This window comes from Miniopterus natalensis, chromosome 21 (genome assembly GCF_054644295.1).
Source record: "Miniopterus natalensis isolate mMinNat1 chromosome 21, mMinNat1.hap1, whole genome shotgun sequence".
NCBI lineage: Eukaryota > Metazoa > Chordata > Mammalia > Chiroptera > Miniopteridae > Miniopterus > Miniopterus natalensis.
The window spans coordinates 7,792,901-7,809,078 of NC_142101.1; the positions used below are offsets into that span (position 1 = coordinate 7,792,901).

At 51.3% G+C, this 16,178-nt stretch overlaps 1 protein-coding gene across 3 annotated transcripts in view; it reads right to left on the reverse strand.

The window, feature by feature from the left end:
* The window catches only part of TRIM67 (tripartite motif containing 67), a 38,069-nt gene extending 30,594 nt beyond the window's left edge, over positions 1-7,475 (reverse strand). For 2 of the 3 annotated variants that reach the window (XM_087828975.1, XM_087828974.1), the window contains exon 1: positions 6,438-7,475. In XM_087828975.1, the coding sequence (XP_087685101.1) occupies positions 6,438-7,475 (1,038 nt within the window). The remainder of the gene's footprint in view (positions 1-6,437) is intronic. The other variant, XM_087828976.1, reaches the window with a different exon arrangement.
* Between the last annotated feature and the right edge of the window lie 8,703 nt (positions 7,476-16,178).

Here is a 16,178-nt window from a genome sequence, read left to right on the forward strand (position 1 = left end):
AGATCCCTCTCCTCTAGCTCACTCCATCTGGTTGGCACCCACAGGTAAGGTCCCATCACCGTGAATGTTTGCCCACAGAAAGGACCCTGACTGCAGGCTGAGACTAGGATGCCCAAGCCCTGGAGTGACTGCCTCGCATCCAGTGCGAAATGCATCCATCGGTAGTGAGGGGGGCGTCCTTTCTCAATCTTTAAAGTCCCCCTTGATTCAAAACCCCAATCTCTCTATTCATCATCTTAAAAGGAAGATAAAACCAAAATGTTGAAAGATTTGACTTTCAGAAACCCAGACTTTCAGTCGGGTTGCGCCTATTTCCAGGCCTCAGGTTCTGGGGGCCACGGTGGATTTCCACTCAGTAGTAGGGGCTTCGAATCAGCAGCTGGTGAGTGGCAATCAGCCACCGAGCTGTGGACTTCAGACCCCCCCCCCAGAAGATTTCTGCCAAGCACTGCTCTCTACCTGACTCTCCTTTTCCCACCCAACCCCACCCAAAAGTGCCTTAGGTGGGCCTTGAGGCTTGGTCTTCTCAGAGGCCTTCCGATCAACATCGACACTTGGTCGATAGCTCTGCACCTCAAACCAATTTCCGAGGGAAGGCAGACAGATCCTGAGTAGCTAAAAATATAAAATCTAGACACTCGTGACCGTCTTTTAAAAAGTAGCTCTAACAATAATGTAATGAAAATAGCAAACGATAATGACCGGGAACAGGAAATTCATTACTGTTTCCCCCTATGGTCCCATCTATATGAATTTTTTATTTACATAATTTTGCTGTTGGGAGAAAAAATAGGTATAAACTTTATGGAAGACAATTTGCGAACACTGATCAGATGTCTTAAAGCCAGATAACCTTTGATACAGCAACTCCATATTTAGAAATTTAAAGTAAGGAAATAAGAGTGTAGGCATAGATTTATCTAGAAAAAAATGTTTATAACAGCAAAAGACTGAAAACAACCTAAAGTCCAGCCTGACGGTGTTGATCAAATCAAATAATAAACCCGTATGATGAAATATCCTGCTGCCATAACGATTGACATGCCTTAATTGACAGGAAAGATATTTGCATTGTAGTATTAAAGAAAAAAAGACAGCTACAAAATCAATATACAGTAGAACTCTAGGGGAAAAACCCCCTGTAAAACGTTAGAAATGTTTTTCTCTGCAAATTGGGATTTGGGGATGAGATTTAATATCTACATTTCTACATGTGTAAATCTAACTCTTTAACAATGGGCATCTATTAAATGTGTTACAAAGTGCTATAAATATTCAAAGAAATCTACTTATGACCACAGCTCCACTACGATGACAAGCTCAGCCTTTGTCATTTATGTGTCACCTCTTTTAATGGAGGAAGTCTTTCATCAGAGGCTTTACTGGTGAAAAACCTTTCCTGATCTCTTTTATGAAATGAGGTAGGACCAGGGCCCTTTGTCAGAGCCTCCTGACATGGGAGTGACTTGCAGTCCCATTTATCCTGATTTCCAGGCCTCCAACTCCTTTGCCCTCCTGAAGTGCTGACTCATTGGGAACAGGGATCTCAGGGCATTAGTGAGATTTTGGGTTAAAACTTTTTTATTCTCCAGGGTCCTCAGTTTTTTGTTGTTTTTTAAAATGTTTTTATTGACTTTAGAGAGAGAAGAAGGGAGAGGGAGAGAGAGAAAAATTGATTGGTTGCCTCCCAAGGGTGCCCTGACTGGGGATTGAACCCAAAACCCCGGGATGTGCCCTGACTGGAAATCATGACGCCCAACCAACTGAGCCACACCAGCCAGGGCCATACCTCAGCTTTGAAATCAACTTCTGCCCATTTGAATTCAGGGTCGACTCTCTGCACCTAGCAGGAGTTACAGACTTTGACATTTTGGGACACGGCCCACAGTGACCCTTTCTCTCTGGTTTCAAGAAAATTTGAATTCCATAATCAACAGGCAAAAAAAGAGAAGAGCTCTTGCGGAAAGCTCCCCTCCTCTGTCCTATCTTTCACAAGGTATCATTTCTTCAAATCACAACTTCTTTGAAACAATTAATCCTCTCCCAGGAAAATCATCTAAACAGATGTTTAGCCAAAACCTAAAGTGTTTACACTGTTCTTATTTTTATTTTTTTTATTTTATTTTTAAAAATTTGTCTTTATTGATTTCAGAGAGAGGCAGGGAGAGGGAGGGAGAGAAACATCAATGATGAGAGAGTCATTGATCGGCTGCCTCCTGCACGCCCCCTACTGGGGATCGAGCCCGAACCCGGGCCTGTGCCCTGACCGGGAATCGAACCCAGATCTCCTGGATCCTAGGTCGATGCTCAACCGCTGAGCCCCTCCTGCTGGGGAAAAGTGTTTACACTGTTTTTAAAGATGATAGTCAATCTTGTTTTAAAATAGATTTCAGTGTCGCTTGTATGTCTCTTTCCCTGAGAGTCACTAGGTCGCTGGCAGGCTCCAGTTGGGGCCTCTGCAGTCACCGGTGTCGGGGAAGTGCTCCCGTTTACTTCCAGCTCCGGGCGCACAGCTGGCTTGTCATGGCCTCCTGGATTTTTAGACCCGAGCAACAACAAATCCAGAGACTTGACATTTTGCTGAAGAACATAAACTGCCCCGGTGGGAGTGTGAAATTATTCTAGTTTATCTGTCAAAAGCAGCCCCCTCACAGCTCAGTGGTAGCCTAGACGCCTCCCCACAAAGCAACACCAAACACCCCACCAGGGCTCCCTCCTCTGTCTTTTCTTTTGATCTTCAGTCCTTGGTTGAGATGCCTCATAACAAGCACTCAACAACTTCCTGTCTGGCCGGTGTGGCTCAGTGGTTGAGCGTCGACCTATGGACCAGGAGGTCACAGTTCAATTCCGGGTGAGGGCACATGTCTGGGTTGTGGGCTCGATCCCCAGTCGGGGGCGTGCAGGAGGCAGCCGATCAGAGACTCTCATCATTGATGTTTCTGTCTCTCTCCCTCTCCCTTCCTCTCTCTGAAATCAATAAAAACATTTTTAAAAATAAATAAAGAACTCCCCTTTCTGTAGAAAAAGAGCCCCCGCCGAAGAGAACAGCAGAATGCCTACTCATTCTTGGAAACAGGTTTTCACAAAAGTACTACCTCACAGCATTCCTTCTGGATTTGGGAGGATGCCTTAGTTCCCTGAGGCAGTGGCACCAAGTATAAAACCGAGACACTAGATTCTGCCTGCAGTTGCCCCCTTATCCATGGGGGATGCATTCCAAGACCCCAGGGGATGCCTGAAACTTCAGGTAGTACAGAACCCTATATATATATTATGGGTTTTTTTTCTATACACACACACCTATGATAAAGTTTAATTATAAATTAGGCACAGCAAGAGATTAACAACAATAACTAAAAATATAATAAAACAATCATAATAAAAGTTATGTGAATTTGGCACTGTTAGGTGACTTGAACACAAGCATCTCCATACCTCAAGCAGTCGACCTGATGACCTAAGTGGAGCTGCTGGACAAAGAAAGGGATGACTCATGTCCCAGGTGACATTGAGCAGGAAGGTGAGAGATTTTTCTCCCATTACGCAGAATGGCATGCCATTTAAAACTTACAAATTGTTTATTTCTGGAATTTTCCATGTAATATTTTCAGACTGCAGTTGACTGTGGGTAACTGAGCCTGCAGACAGTGAAACCGACAGTAAAGGGGACACTGTGGTAGCGGTTCCCAGTTACCGTCCCATCCTATGGAGCAAATATCACATGTATTTTCCTTATTGCCTCATAAATTTACATTGTTGGATGAAGACAGAAATTTTATAAAAGAGCTGGTAAGACCAAGACAAGGATGACCAGTGACTTTCCCTGCATGATCTTGGTTCTTGAAACCATAACTCTTTATTTAACCCACTTTTCTCTAAAAGAGGCTCAATCTCTTTTAAAGTTGCAAACTCATCTCAATTTATTTTGGTTCCCACCCTTCACCGCACCTAAAGATTTAGGTGACAACATCCTGAATAAATTCTAACCTCCCAGGCTGTGCAAATTCAGCAGCTCTGAATTTGAAATCTGAATGTGAACCTGCACTTCTCGTCTTGATACCTGATCACAGCCTCCTTTGCAAAAGGTTTCTTTATTTGGAAAATGTCTTTTTACTTGAAAAATGAAATAAGCAAGGTGGCTACAACTACTGTGAAGCAATATGTAACAAAATGTCATACAAAGATAACTAACCCGAGGCCTGCATTCCCATTTCCTCAAAGCTATTCCAGGACTCAACATAAACAATGTCAAAAGTTATCAGCGTGTGTTTTTTCTGGGAAACCAAGTCACTGAGGTTAAACAAATGCTCTCTGCTGGGCCTTGTGCTTTTCTGCAGGCCTAATGGTTTCAAGTGTAAGAACTCTAAAAATAATAGCATACATTGGTTAGTGGGGATCAGGTACTGTGCTAGAGGCTGAACATACAGTATTATACTTACTGCTTACAACAATTATCTGAGTTAGATATTATTATCCAGTGGGTTTAAAAGTGTGCCTAAAGCTTATAGCGAGTGAATCGCAGGCGCTGAGATACGGATCCAGGTCTCTGTAACTATACAGCAGGGTTTCTCAGAGACACTGCTGACATTTAGGGCTATATAATTGCTTTGGGGAGGTTTCCTGTGCACTATAAGAAGTTTAGCAGCCTCCCTGGCCTCTAAGACTCCCTGAATGTGACAATCCAAAATGTTTCCAGACATTGCCAAATGTCCTGGAAGGGGGGTGAAATTGTCCCCAAATGAGAACCACTGCTCAAGAATTAGGGATTTGACTCCGGATTGCCCTTCTGACCGACTATGCAAATTTCCCTCTCTAAGGTAGAATTCTAAAGTGCTCCTCAGGTTTTCTTTTCTAATATTTTCTTTGAAAATGTTAAGTTACAATAATAACATGCACATTGCAGCAGATGAAATTATACAGGAACTATGTAGACTAAATCCATAAGAGGAATCTATCCCGTTTCTACTCTCATCTACACTCCTCTTCTTGCCCATTTCCAGTTGGATAATACGAGACAGTCATGGCAAATTGCTGTATTTTCCTGTTTCTTTCCTCCTCAATCAGAATGCACATTTCCTGAGCGATTTGGAGACCTCCTGCCTTTTTAAGGCAGAGGAGTTTACTGGAAAGAGGACACTGAATGATAAATGTCCAAATTTGCAGATGCATTTGGGGACTGTAACTCTGTCAGGCCTGACTCACTGACTTCATGTGCCAGTGAGTCCAGTTGCTCAGCTTAGCCTTTGGTTGAGCAATGAAGGAGAAGTGACCCCACTCTGGCCTTGGGGCCATATCAAGGGGGTGATCTGACTGGCAGGCATCAGTGGGTTCCAGCCGATAGCCTTTAGAGGCTGTTCCATTCCCACTTGGGAGGGGGCATCCCAGGCAAGTCCCAAGGGAGGGAGGCTGTGGCAGCCTGCAGATGAAAGCGTGCCCGTGTCTCACTAAGAGCTTGCTCTGCGACTCTGCCACGGTCCCTGCTAAGGAAAGGTCTCTGGGGAAAGTGATGCCGCCTTCTTCAAGGGGCACACGCCCAGATCCTCAAACACGGCCCGTGAGGAATTACATCTTCCCTCTAGGCTCGGAAGCATTTTGACTAGTTGAAAGGGTAGGAAAATTTCTGCTCTGGAAGCTGATGGGGGTTCTGCTCTGAAGGAAATAGCGCATTTCTTCACTGAGGGCTGGGGTGGGATCCTCCCTGCCTCCAGAGATTAACCAAGCGCAAAAGGCATCAGACATTTTCCTGCAGGCAGATGGTAACACCTGAACTTAGAAAAAAACAACAACACCCACACACAACAAAACTTTTTAGAGGGAAGAAGGGGCCCTGGGTGCCATAAATCTGGAGGGACCATCAAGGTAATTTATTAGTCAACTTAAGGTGTGAAAAAAACCCTGCTTCTGCATTCTGGGTGCCCTTTGCGTAGACTCATAAAATCTTGGGGAGGGGGGCACCTACTACGTCATCTTTCCATGCCCTTCCCAACCCCAGCACCGGCTCAGAGTCCCTGGAGTTCATTGAAGGGTTTGTCAAATGACTGATGAGGGAACCAGTGAACGAATGAATGAATGAATGAGTGAGCGAAAGAATGAGTGAATGAACGAATGAGAGAATGAATGAATGAGTGAATCAGCGAATGAATGAATGAATGAGTGAGTGAGTGAATGAATGAATGAGTAAATGAATGAATGAATGAGTGAATGAATGAGTGAATGAGTGAAAGAATGAATGAATGAATGAGTAAATGAATGAGTGAATGAATGAGTGAATGAGTGAAAGAATGAATGAATGAATGAATCAGCGAATGAATGAATGAGTGAGTGAGTGAGTGAGTGAGTGAGTGAGTGAGTGAGTGAGTGACGAGGCGTTTCTGGGGACCCGGGCTGCCCCGGGCCAGTCCCGCCGGGAGGGGTCCGCGCCCCCCCGCGGCGCTCACCTTGTGCTGCTTCCACGCGGCGCCCAGCGGCCTGGCGTCGTGCGCGGCGTGCCGGCCGTCCTCCAGGCACACGTAGCACACGGGGGCCCGGCAGCTCGCGCAGTACATGCTGTAATTCTCCATTTCGTGCTCGGGGCACGTGGGGAACTTGCGCGCCGGGCCGCCCCCCGTCGCTCCGGGCCCGGCGCCCCCCGGACTCTTGCAGCCGCCGCCTGCGCTGGGGGCGCCCGGGGCCGCGCCCGGGGACGCGGAGGCGGCCTCGGCGGGGGCGGGGGGCGGCGGCGGCTGCACCAGGCGATGCTTCGCGAAGGGTCCCCGCGACGGATGGCACTTGAGCTGGCAGGCGGCGCAGTAGAGCACGTCGCACTGCTCGCAGAGCGCGGCGGCCGGCTCCGGGGGGGTGCGGTCGCACAGCTGGCAGATGGCCACCGCCGGGGCCGCCGCCCCCGCGCCCGCGCCGCGGCCCTGCTGGTACCGCTGCACGATGGCCTCCAGCAGCCGGTTGCGCTGGAAGCCGCGCAGGCCGCGGTGGTCCAGGGAGGCGCTGCGGTGGCACTGCGGGCACGTGATGGAGCTGGACGACGAGGACAGCGTGGAGCAGGCGGCACCGCGCGCCGCGGCCGCGGAGGAGCCGGGCGGCGCGGGCACCATGGGCAGCACGCGGACCCCGTTGGGGGACTTGAGGCTCGGGGTGTACGAGCCGTAGCCGCTGTCCGTCTCGCTGTACAGGCTCAGCTTGTCCGCGTGGTCCCCGCCCGCGCCCGCGCCGCCGCCCAGGCCGCCAGCTGCGCCCCCGCCGCCGCCGCTACAGGCCTGGCCGGGCGCGGCCTCGTGGTCCGGGGGAGGCGCGGCGGCGGCGCCCGCGGGGGGCCCCGAGCCCCGGGAGTGCAGGAGCGGCGGCGGCAGGTGCTGCTCGCCGTCCGGGGTCTGCACCGCGATGGTGCGAGCGCAAGGCAGGCAGACGTTGTGCGAGCAGGGCAAGATGATGGGCTCCCGGAACAGGGAGCCGCACACCGGGCACTTGAGCTCTTCCTCCATCGCGGCGCGGGCGCGAAGAGCTGCTCAGGTCCCGCGGAGGAATGGCCCAGGCTCGGGGGCCGCGCGGAGGGGAGCGCGCGTGGTTCGCGCCGGAGAGACGGGAGGCGGGCGCATCACTCAGGCACGCCCGCCGAGCGGCTCGGGGCACGCCCCTCTCTGTCCTGGGGCCACCGCCCTAGGACGGCTGGGAGCCGGAGAAGGGAGGGGTCCTCACCTCCAGCCCGCGAGGCTGCTGCGCCCGCGGCTTCAGCCTGCGAGGGCTCCGGGGGATGAATCAGCACGCGCGCCGCGGGCGGCTGCGGCCGGCGCGTCCTCTCCGCATCCGCACCGGCGGCCGGCTGTCGTTCGCTGGTTACCTGCTTCCAGTCCTCAGCTCCAGCGGGCAGCTGCCCAGCGGCCCCCCCGCCTTTGCTTCCGCTCGCCCCCAGCCGGGGGGGGGGGGGGATCTGTAGGTTCGAAGGCGGCGCGCAGGCCGCCGGGCGGGGCGGCTTGTTCAGCACCACGAGCCGGCGGACAGCGCCCGGGCGCCGCTGGGGAGCCGCCGCTGGGCGCGCGAGGACTGGGGGCCGCCACCGCCCGGTCGCTGCGCCCCTGACTCCCAGCGGGGACCTTCCTTTGCCTCCCCTCCTGGCGGGCTCTGGTGCGGGCCAGATGCGCCCCGGGCTCTTTCCCTGCAGCAGGGTCGGCCCCTTCTCTGGGTCTCGGCTGCTGCTCCTGCGGCTCCTCTGACCTTGGCCGCGCGACGCCGCCGCGGGCGGGCGGAGGGCGAGCGCGGGGCCGGCTCGGGGATCCCCTCCCCGCCTCCCTCCCGCCGCAGCAGCCTCCTCCGGGGCTGCGCGCCGAGTAGTAATTTCCAGGGCAGAGAGCGGCGGGGCGGGGCGGGGCGGGGGCGGCGTCAGCCCCGCGAACCAGGGCCCGCTTCCAGCGGCCGCGGGAGCCGAGGGGCGATGCGGAGGGTTTCGCGGAGAGGATCACGGTCAGTGAGAATCCGGCCCGGGATGGAGACCGCCCCGGGCACTGGCACCACGCCCCGCCCCGCCCCCGCCGGCGCCCGCCCCGCGCACTCCCGCGCGCCACCCACCGCCATAAAAGGGCAACAACGGAGACCTAAGCCGCCAGTTGTTTACACACGGTAGGAGCGTGGTTGGACCCTCGCTCCCTAAATCTGCCATAGAGCAAAGGATGCGAGTCACAAAATGTCGGACAGCGAGTCAAAGGGCGACGTTTTCGGGTGACTCAAGCCCCGAGCCATTTCGTCTCCGTTTCAGACCGAGGGCCCGTCCGCCGCTGAGGTCCGCGGTCTACGCGGGCTGAGCGAGGGCGCCGGGTGGAATTTATAGAATTCGACTTCCCGGCGAAACCTGACAACGCGCCCGTTTAGGCCCCTAGCGCCCCCCCCCCCCGCCCCCCAACCGCGCGCCCCGGACCAGCCCCGAGCGGCTGCGGACCCGGGGGTGCTGCGGGCGGGGAGCCGGGGAGCGGGGACGTTGGTTTTATGAATGGGGACATCTCCACGTCGGGACGCCAGCCGCCGGCCGCCAGCCGCTGGAACAGCCCCCCCACCCCCGCGCGCGGCCCCGCTGCTCGTCTGCGCCGAGGCGGGGGGGGGGGGGGGGCGCGGGCCCGGCGCGCGGGGCCCGGCAGCAGGAGGGCTGGCGGCGCAGCCGGCTCTGCCCACGGAGTTTCAGGCTGGCGAGAAACACACACCCACTAGGAACCATTTGTTTAAAAACCGTGGAGCACTGAAGTCACGCCTCCGCCTCTTCCCCGGGTCTCCATTACTCCGAACAAAGACAGGACCGGCGAGCGCAGCGTCTGCGGGCCGCCGCGGGGGAAGCCGCGGCCCTGGTTAAGGCCCGGGCCCGGGGACAGGGCCGCCCGCGGACGCGCCACCGGGGGAAGGTCGTGGCGAGGCGCGGGTGACAGCGGCCCGTCTGGCCCGGAGCTCTGGGGGCCAGGACTTCGGGGTGAGCGTCTGGGGTCCTTTGCAGAGCGGTCTCCCCACCCCAGGGGCTTATGCTTTCCTACTCCCCGGGCTGCCTGTCAAAGGACCACTGTACTAATACTCATGCGTCAGAACTGAATAAAGTAAATCCAGACTGCACATCCTGCTTCCTGCTTCAAAATCCCCTGACTCTCGGGTCAGCCGTGTCCACTGGGGAGCAGTTTGTTTAAGGTTGAAGAGCAGACCCACCGAGGGCCCCGCGGAGCACCCCGAGTTAAGCGACCTGACTCGACTTCCCCGCAGCTGTAGGGAGCTTAGGGCAATTATTTAACCAGCCCTCTGTCTGTACCCCAGGTGGAAGATGGTGACAAGCTTGTCCTAATCTGCCTCCTGTGGATAAAGCCACCAGGTGCTGGGTCCTGCCTGCAACACTTTCTAATTCTCCAGGAAAGTAGCTACAGTGTTGCCACAGTGTCGCATCAGAGAGGCTGGGGCACAGGCATAGGTAGGTCTGTGACTGAAGGCACTTAAAGATGCATCCACCCAGCCCAGCCTCCCGGTGACTACAAAAACATAATAGCCTCTTGTGGTTCTAGTGTGAACAGGCCTGCTGTTTGTTTATTTACTTATCACATGACCGGAGGCTCACTCTGCTTTGTCATTTTCAGACCAAGGTAAACTGCTTGGGGTTGGGAGGTGGGGAGACCTCTCTGCAGAGGAGGACCTACAATTCCAGCAACTCTGTCACCGAGGGTGAGCAGAATTTTGTTTCCCGTGGGGAGGAAGCGCATATAACGCATCATAATTCTACGCGTTTGCATTTCTCACATTCCCCACCATCCGACTGCACTGACGCTAAGACGTTGCTCACCTGGGGCATTGGCATCCTAACAGCAGCTTTGTATGGGCTGAGGTTACACAGCCGGTTCCAATACTGTGCTGTATATAACCACAGTTATTAAGAATTGTCAACATTGCCCTGGCCGGTTTGGCTCAGTGGTTAGAGCATCAGCCCGCAGACTGAAAGGTCCTGGGTTCGATTCCGGCCAAGGGCACGTACTTCCATTGCAGGCTCAATCCCTGGCCCTGATTGGGGCTGGTGCGGGAGGCAACTAATCAATGTGTCTCTCGTGTTTCTCTCACATTGATGTTTCTCTCTCTCCCTCCCTCTCCCCTCCACTTCCACTCTCTCTGAAAAGCAATGGGAAAAATATCCTGAGGATTAAAAAAAAAAAAATTGTCAACATCATCTATAAAATGTCCTCCTTCTGTCCCAACTGTGCCATGAACCATATATATAAAGAAAAAGTCATTTTATTTCTCTGATCCTTAGTTTTTTCTATTATAAAATTTAAGAATAGAATTCAATGAACTTTAACTTTCCTTTTGGTTCTAAAAGTCTCTATATATTAATTTTAAAGAATGATATATCCCACTTAATAAAAATGACTGTCATGAAGAAATTTGAAATCAAGATTTAATCTCAATATATTCATTTTTTCCAAGTCACTAGTATATTATTAAAGGCTGGGCTATGCAGAGAGTGAGGCAGGTAACATTTGTGTCCTTACATGGAGCTGGGGAAGGGAGAGTAAACTCTCATGTCTCTTCTTATAAGGGCACTAATCCCACTCATGAGGGCTCCATCCTCATGACCTAATTACCTCTTAATACTATCACATTGAGGGTTAGAGTATATGGATTTTGGAGGAACAGAAACATTCAGCCATCTCACATTGTGAAATTATATTCTCATGCATCACCTCATTCAAGCCTCACAACAATCCTGAGAAGTACACATCAGCACCTTTCCTCAATTCCACGAGGAACGTAATTTTGCATTTTAACGTTGTGGAAATCAGGCAGCATGTATCTTGCATGCTTCTCCTCTCCCCATCCTTACCTTGCTTGAAAAGTCCTCATTAAATCTATGGTGAATCTTACCATCACTCAGAATCGTGGAACTATTTTATTATTTCCATTTTACAGACAAGGAAACTTGAGGAAATGCAAGGGCTTGCAGCTTGTAACGGTGGACCCAGAACTGGCCTGACTGCAAGTTCAAAGCATTTTTCTTTGAGCCGCAGTTGCCGAAGGGGACTCCCTCCCAGCATGAGTGGCAAGCGAGGGGAGATGGAGAACCAGACCTGCCACGCTCTCTGTCCTCATGCAGGGCTGCTGAACATGTCGCTCTCTGCCTTCCCAGGCCACACACTCACCTTCCAGATGAGGCCCGTCTCTGATATATTCCCTGGGGCACCGTGTATTGTCCCTCTGTAGCCCTGCCACCCCCTGTCATTTCCGTGGATGCATCTTTCACGTCTGGGCAACATGCCCCTCAGGGATTAGGATCACGTCTGTCTTGTTCCCCATGCTGTGCTTCCTTTGCCCGGCTCCTACTAAGTGACCCATCTTTGTGGACCAACTGACTGCTGTGGGTTCAAGAATATCCATCCACGTAACCTTCCCTGAAGAGCATAGCTCTTGTGGAATTAATTTTTTTTTTTTCTGTAGAAGATATCAATAGGTCCACATGGAAATGGTCTCTTTTTAATGATCACAGTCAAATAGGCTGTTCTGTTTTTGTTCTTTGGGGAGGGTGTCTGTGTCTTCTCTTAGTACCTGTTACTTACCCTAGATCTTCTTAATCTTTAACTTTACTATTTCTACTTGGTTTTCTCTCCCTTGATCATCTCCATCTCTATTCTGAACTACTTATGGATCTCGGGAAGATGGGCTCATTTTAAATTTCTGGTTGCGTCAATCCCGGTTACCCCATTTTCAATGGCTCCTTTTATTTATTGATTGATTGAATTCTAGAGAGAGAGAGAGAATGGGAGAGGGAGAGAGAAGCATCAATTTGTTGTTCCACTTATCTATGCATTCGTTGGCTGATTCTCCTTTGTGCCCTGACCAGAGATGGAACCCACAATCTTGGGCTATTGGGACGACACTCTAACCAGCTGAGCTCCCTGGCCAGGGCTGCCCTCCCCTCCTTTTTTGTTTGTTTTTTTTAAAGAGAAGCATTTGGACACATCTGAACAGCACATTAGTAATTAGAACTCTGTAGTGCACTGTCATCAGGCAGAGAAAAACACTGCCGTGAGATCCTTTGTGCTTAAGGATGGTTTTCAGGCCTAAGTGTTCCTGAGCACTCAAGAGGCAGGATAGTATTACCTCCCCTCCCAAGAAAGCACAAATAAGTTAAATAATGTAACGCAGCCTGCACAGCAAGTTATAAGTAAAGCAATCAATCTGCTTTGCCCTTTGAATTTCAAGTGTGAAGTAGAATGCAATTTAAAGACTTTTCAGCTAAAAAAAATAGAAGCTGTAACCTCAAGCATAAAAATCTCTGAAACATGCCCAGCTGGCATGGCTCAGTGGCTGAGCATCGACCTATGAACCAGGAGGTCACAGTTCGATTCCGGGTCAGGGCACATGCCCAGATTTTGGGATCGATCCCCAGGAGGGGGCGTGCAGGAGGCAGGTGATCAATGACTCTCTCTCATCATTGATGTTTCTATCTCCCTCTCCCTTCTTCTCTCTGAAATCAATAATAATAATAAATCTCTGAAACAATTTTTAAATGAAAAATTATGATATTTTTCTTTTCAGTTACTTTCGTGTGTTTGTTTTTACAGTGTGAGAAGACCCAGTAAATTTAATAAAACCTACAGCACAGGAACCATATGGTCGAAAGTAGTTTGCATTTAACTAGAAGAAAGTGGCTACATGCACCACTATGCACAGGGCTCACCAAAGCTCCTCTGTGGCAAAGTTAATGAGGAGCAGTTATCACTAGCAACACAAAGCATCCTCTCCAGAGTGTGCAACTGGCTTATTTTCCAGAGGACATTCGATAGAGGTACCTTAAAATCCAGCCACTTTCCCCTTCAAACATCCTTGATCGGTGCTTAACAATCTTCTGTTTTGACTTTTGAATGCCAAGTAATGACCACTCCTCTCTGACTCTGAGACTCTTCTCTCCAGATCAGGGTGCCCGGCCTTGAAAAGCTTGCCCTTCTCGCACTGTCCCCTTCGCAGGCAAAGGGTTTAGAATCAAATCTCAGACCAGTCGGTGTGGCTCCGCTGGCGGAGAGTCGTCCCATGGCCCAGGAGGCCACGGTTTGAATCCCGGTTAGGGCTCATTGCCCAGCAGGGGGAGTGCAGGAGGCAGCTGATCGATGGATATTTCTCTCTCGTTGATGTTTCTATCTCTCTTCCCTTTCCTTTCTCTGAAATCAATAAAACATACTAAAAATTTTTTTTTGGAATCAGATCTCAGATGAAGCCAATTGATTCCAATTTACAGGGCTCTTTCTATACCCGGGGTATCTTTGTAATGCTGGGAAACTAATATTATTACCAACAAAAGCAATCTGGGCTTCAAATACTTCCCCATGATTGCAGATTTCAGCCGTGAGAATTGGAATAAGAGCTGTAGTTACATATGGATTTTTGACTGCATGGGAGGTCGGCACCCCTAACCCCACCATAGTTCAAGGTCAGTCGCACTTCACCCTTTCAGGCATCCTTTCATGTACATCTAGTTTGATCCTTACAGCCACACGGACTGGCCTGGGAGATGGGGAAACTGACGGATGGGCCTTGGCCCACGAGGTAGGGTCTCACCAGCCGTGCTGCTAGGACTTGATCCCCAACGTAGGTACAGTTGTTTATTCCAAGGGTGGCGACTGACCAGGCTGGGCCCGTCAGGGTCCTTTCTTTCTGGAATGTGGAACTGGAGCCCGCAGAAGGCATCTGGGTGGGTCTCTAACACTGAAGTTAAGGAGCTGTTGTCGTCTTAGAAAAAGCCACAGATGCAGAGAGAGAGACGGGAGGGGGCCTTCTGAGGGCCCCACAGCCCCGCGTGGTTCTGAGACCCAGCTACGCTCCTGTCTTTGTCCATAAAACACCCCTGCACCCTGTGACACTTTGCTGTCCTTACTTTCAGAACAGGTGAGTGTTCCGAAAGGAGCTCAGAAAGGTAGGACCGGGTCGCTCCGTCGGCCTGTCGAGATGATTTAAGAGAATGATCTTGTTCCGTTGGGTACTTCAATCGCCTCTGTCTGGATGCTAGAATTTGTCTGCTCTCAACCTGTTTCTGTTGGATCCTGGCCCTGACCACTTGTTGGTTTTGCTCTTTCTGTTCTCGGGCGTTGCTTTCTGCCCATAGCCTGACCATTTCAGCCCGTGACGCTTCGCTTCCCTCTTTGTTTTCACTCTAACCGCCAACTCTAACTGGCCACTGGCATCCCTGTGCCGGGCTCCCGGTTTCCTTGCTCTGACTGCGGTGGCAGCCACGGCCCCACGATGTCCTTCCTCGGGCCACTCAATATTCTCTAGGACAGAAAATCAATGGGATGTTAGGACACACTTGGTAGTGCCTAAAAGCACAACAACTTCCCATATTACAACAGAGGGCAAGCCCCTACGGTTTGTAAACTGTAAAGTGCGATGCGTGGGGTAACAAGTTGGTAACTTGGTGGGGAAAAGAGAGATCAGAGAAGTTGTGGGATATTGTGTGGAAGCACTTTCAAGCTCTGACAGCTTGATCCACCCATCTCCCCTGCAAGGACGTGCTGCCGGCGGGAAGGAGCACACAGGCCCATGTGGAAAGATCAGGCCCACGTGGGTAATCTCTATTTTACAGTGAACTGTGCTGTACAGTGTAACTCGATTATGAGAGTGAGGTGCACAGTAGACACAGAGGTGGGATTATGAGGGGGACACACAGGAGTGGGGGCAGGAACTCCAGGGCCATCACAGAATTCTGTCTGCCACGATACTTGAGCAAGTCTTTCTTTAATTATGAAATTTCATGTAATTATACATTTAAATGGTTCCTTTTGGGAATGATACAATTATTTAAATTTGAGACCATCCCAGAAAAGCTGGGATGTATTGTTGCCATATGATCTAGATATTTTCCTGCTACATATGTTAGGATAGGATGGGGGGGCTGAGCTAACATATTTTGAATGTCTGCCACGTGCCAGACATGTGCTAGACATTCTGCATAAATAAAGCATCAAAGAGAAATGATGGAATGGGGTGGGGGAGGCAGGCACAGTCTCCAGCGCAGAGTTGAAGAGAGGGGAAATGTCAGAACATAAAGGTGGGTCATCCTGGGATTTTGTCCCCAGCCAGGCAGAGAAAAGGGGAACCAAAATGAAGGGGTGACAGTGACAAAGCCATAAGTAGCACCCACCTAGATGTCTCAGGCAGAGCTTCCCAACTGGAGAGTCTTGAATGGGTTACAGGTGTCAGGCTAGGAGAACCCAGAGCAGCTTCCTCTGTTTACCCACTTGGTTTATATCAATATCATCATTTTAAAATGTCCTATCAGGTAAAAACATTTAAGAAGCACTGGCCTGGGTATAAGACAAGGTTCCTGCAAAGATGAGAAAGACACGAAGGACCCAGCAGAACAGAACCACACCTGGTAAGGAAGGGCTCTGGGCAGGGTCTGCCCTTCAACCCCACAGACGTGCGTGACACCTCTGAGCTACACACCAGCAGAAAGATATGGGATTTAGGTGTTAGGGAAGCCAAGGGCTATTGATATGGTCCCGCTGCGGACCACAGAGAAAGGGACAGGACAGGGACTGTGACCAGACTGGGGAGCAGATTGAATGGTGAGATACCTGTTGCTGTCGTTGCCAGGCCTGACTGTTCCCAAGGTCCCCAGGGGTGTTGGCACTAACGCCTCAGCCTACGCAATGAGCCCTGCCCTGTCCCGAGCTGAGACGGCCGAG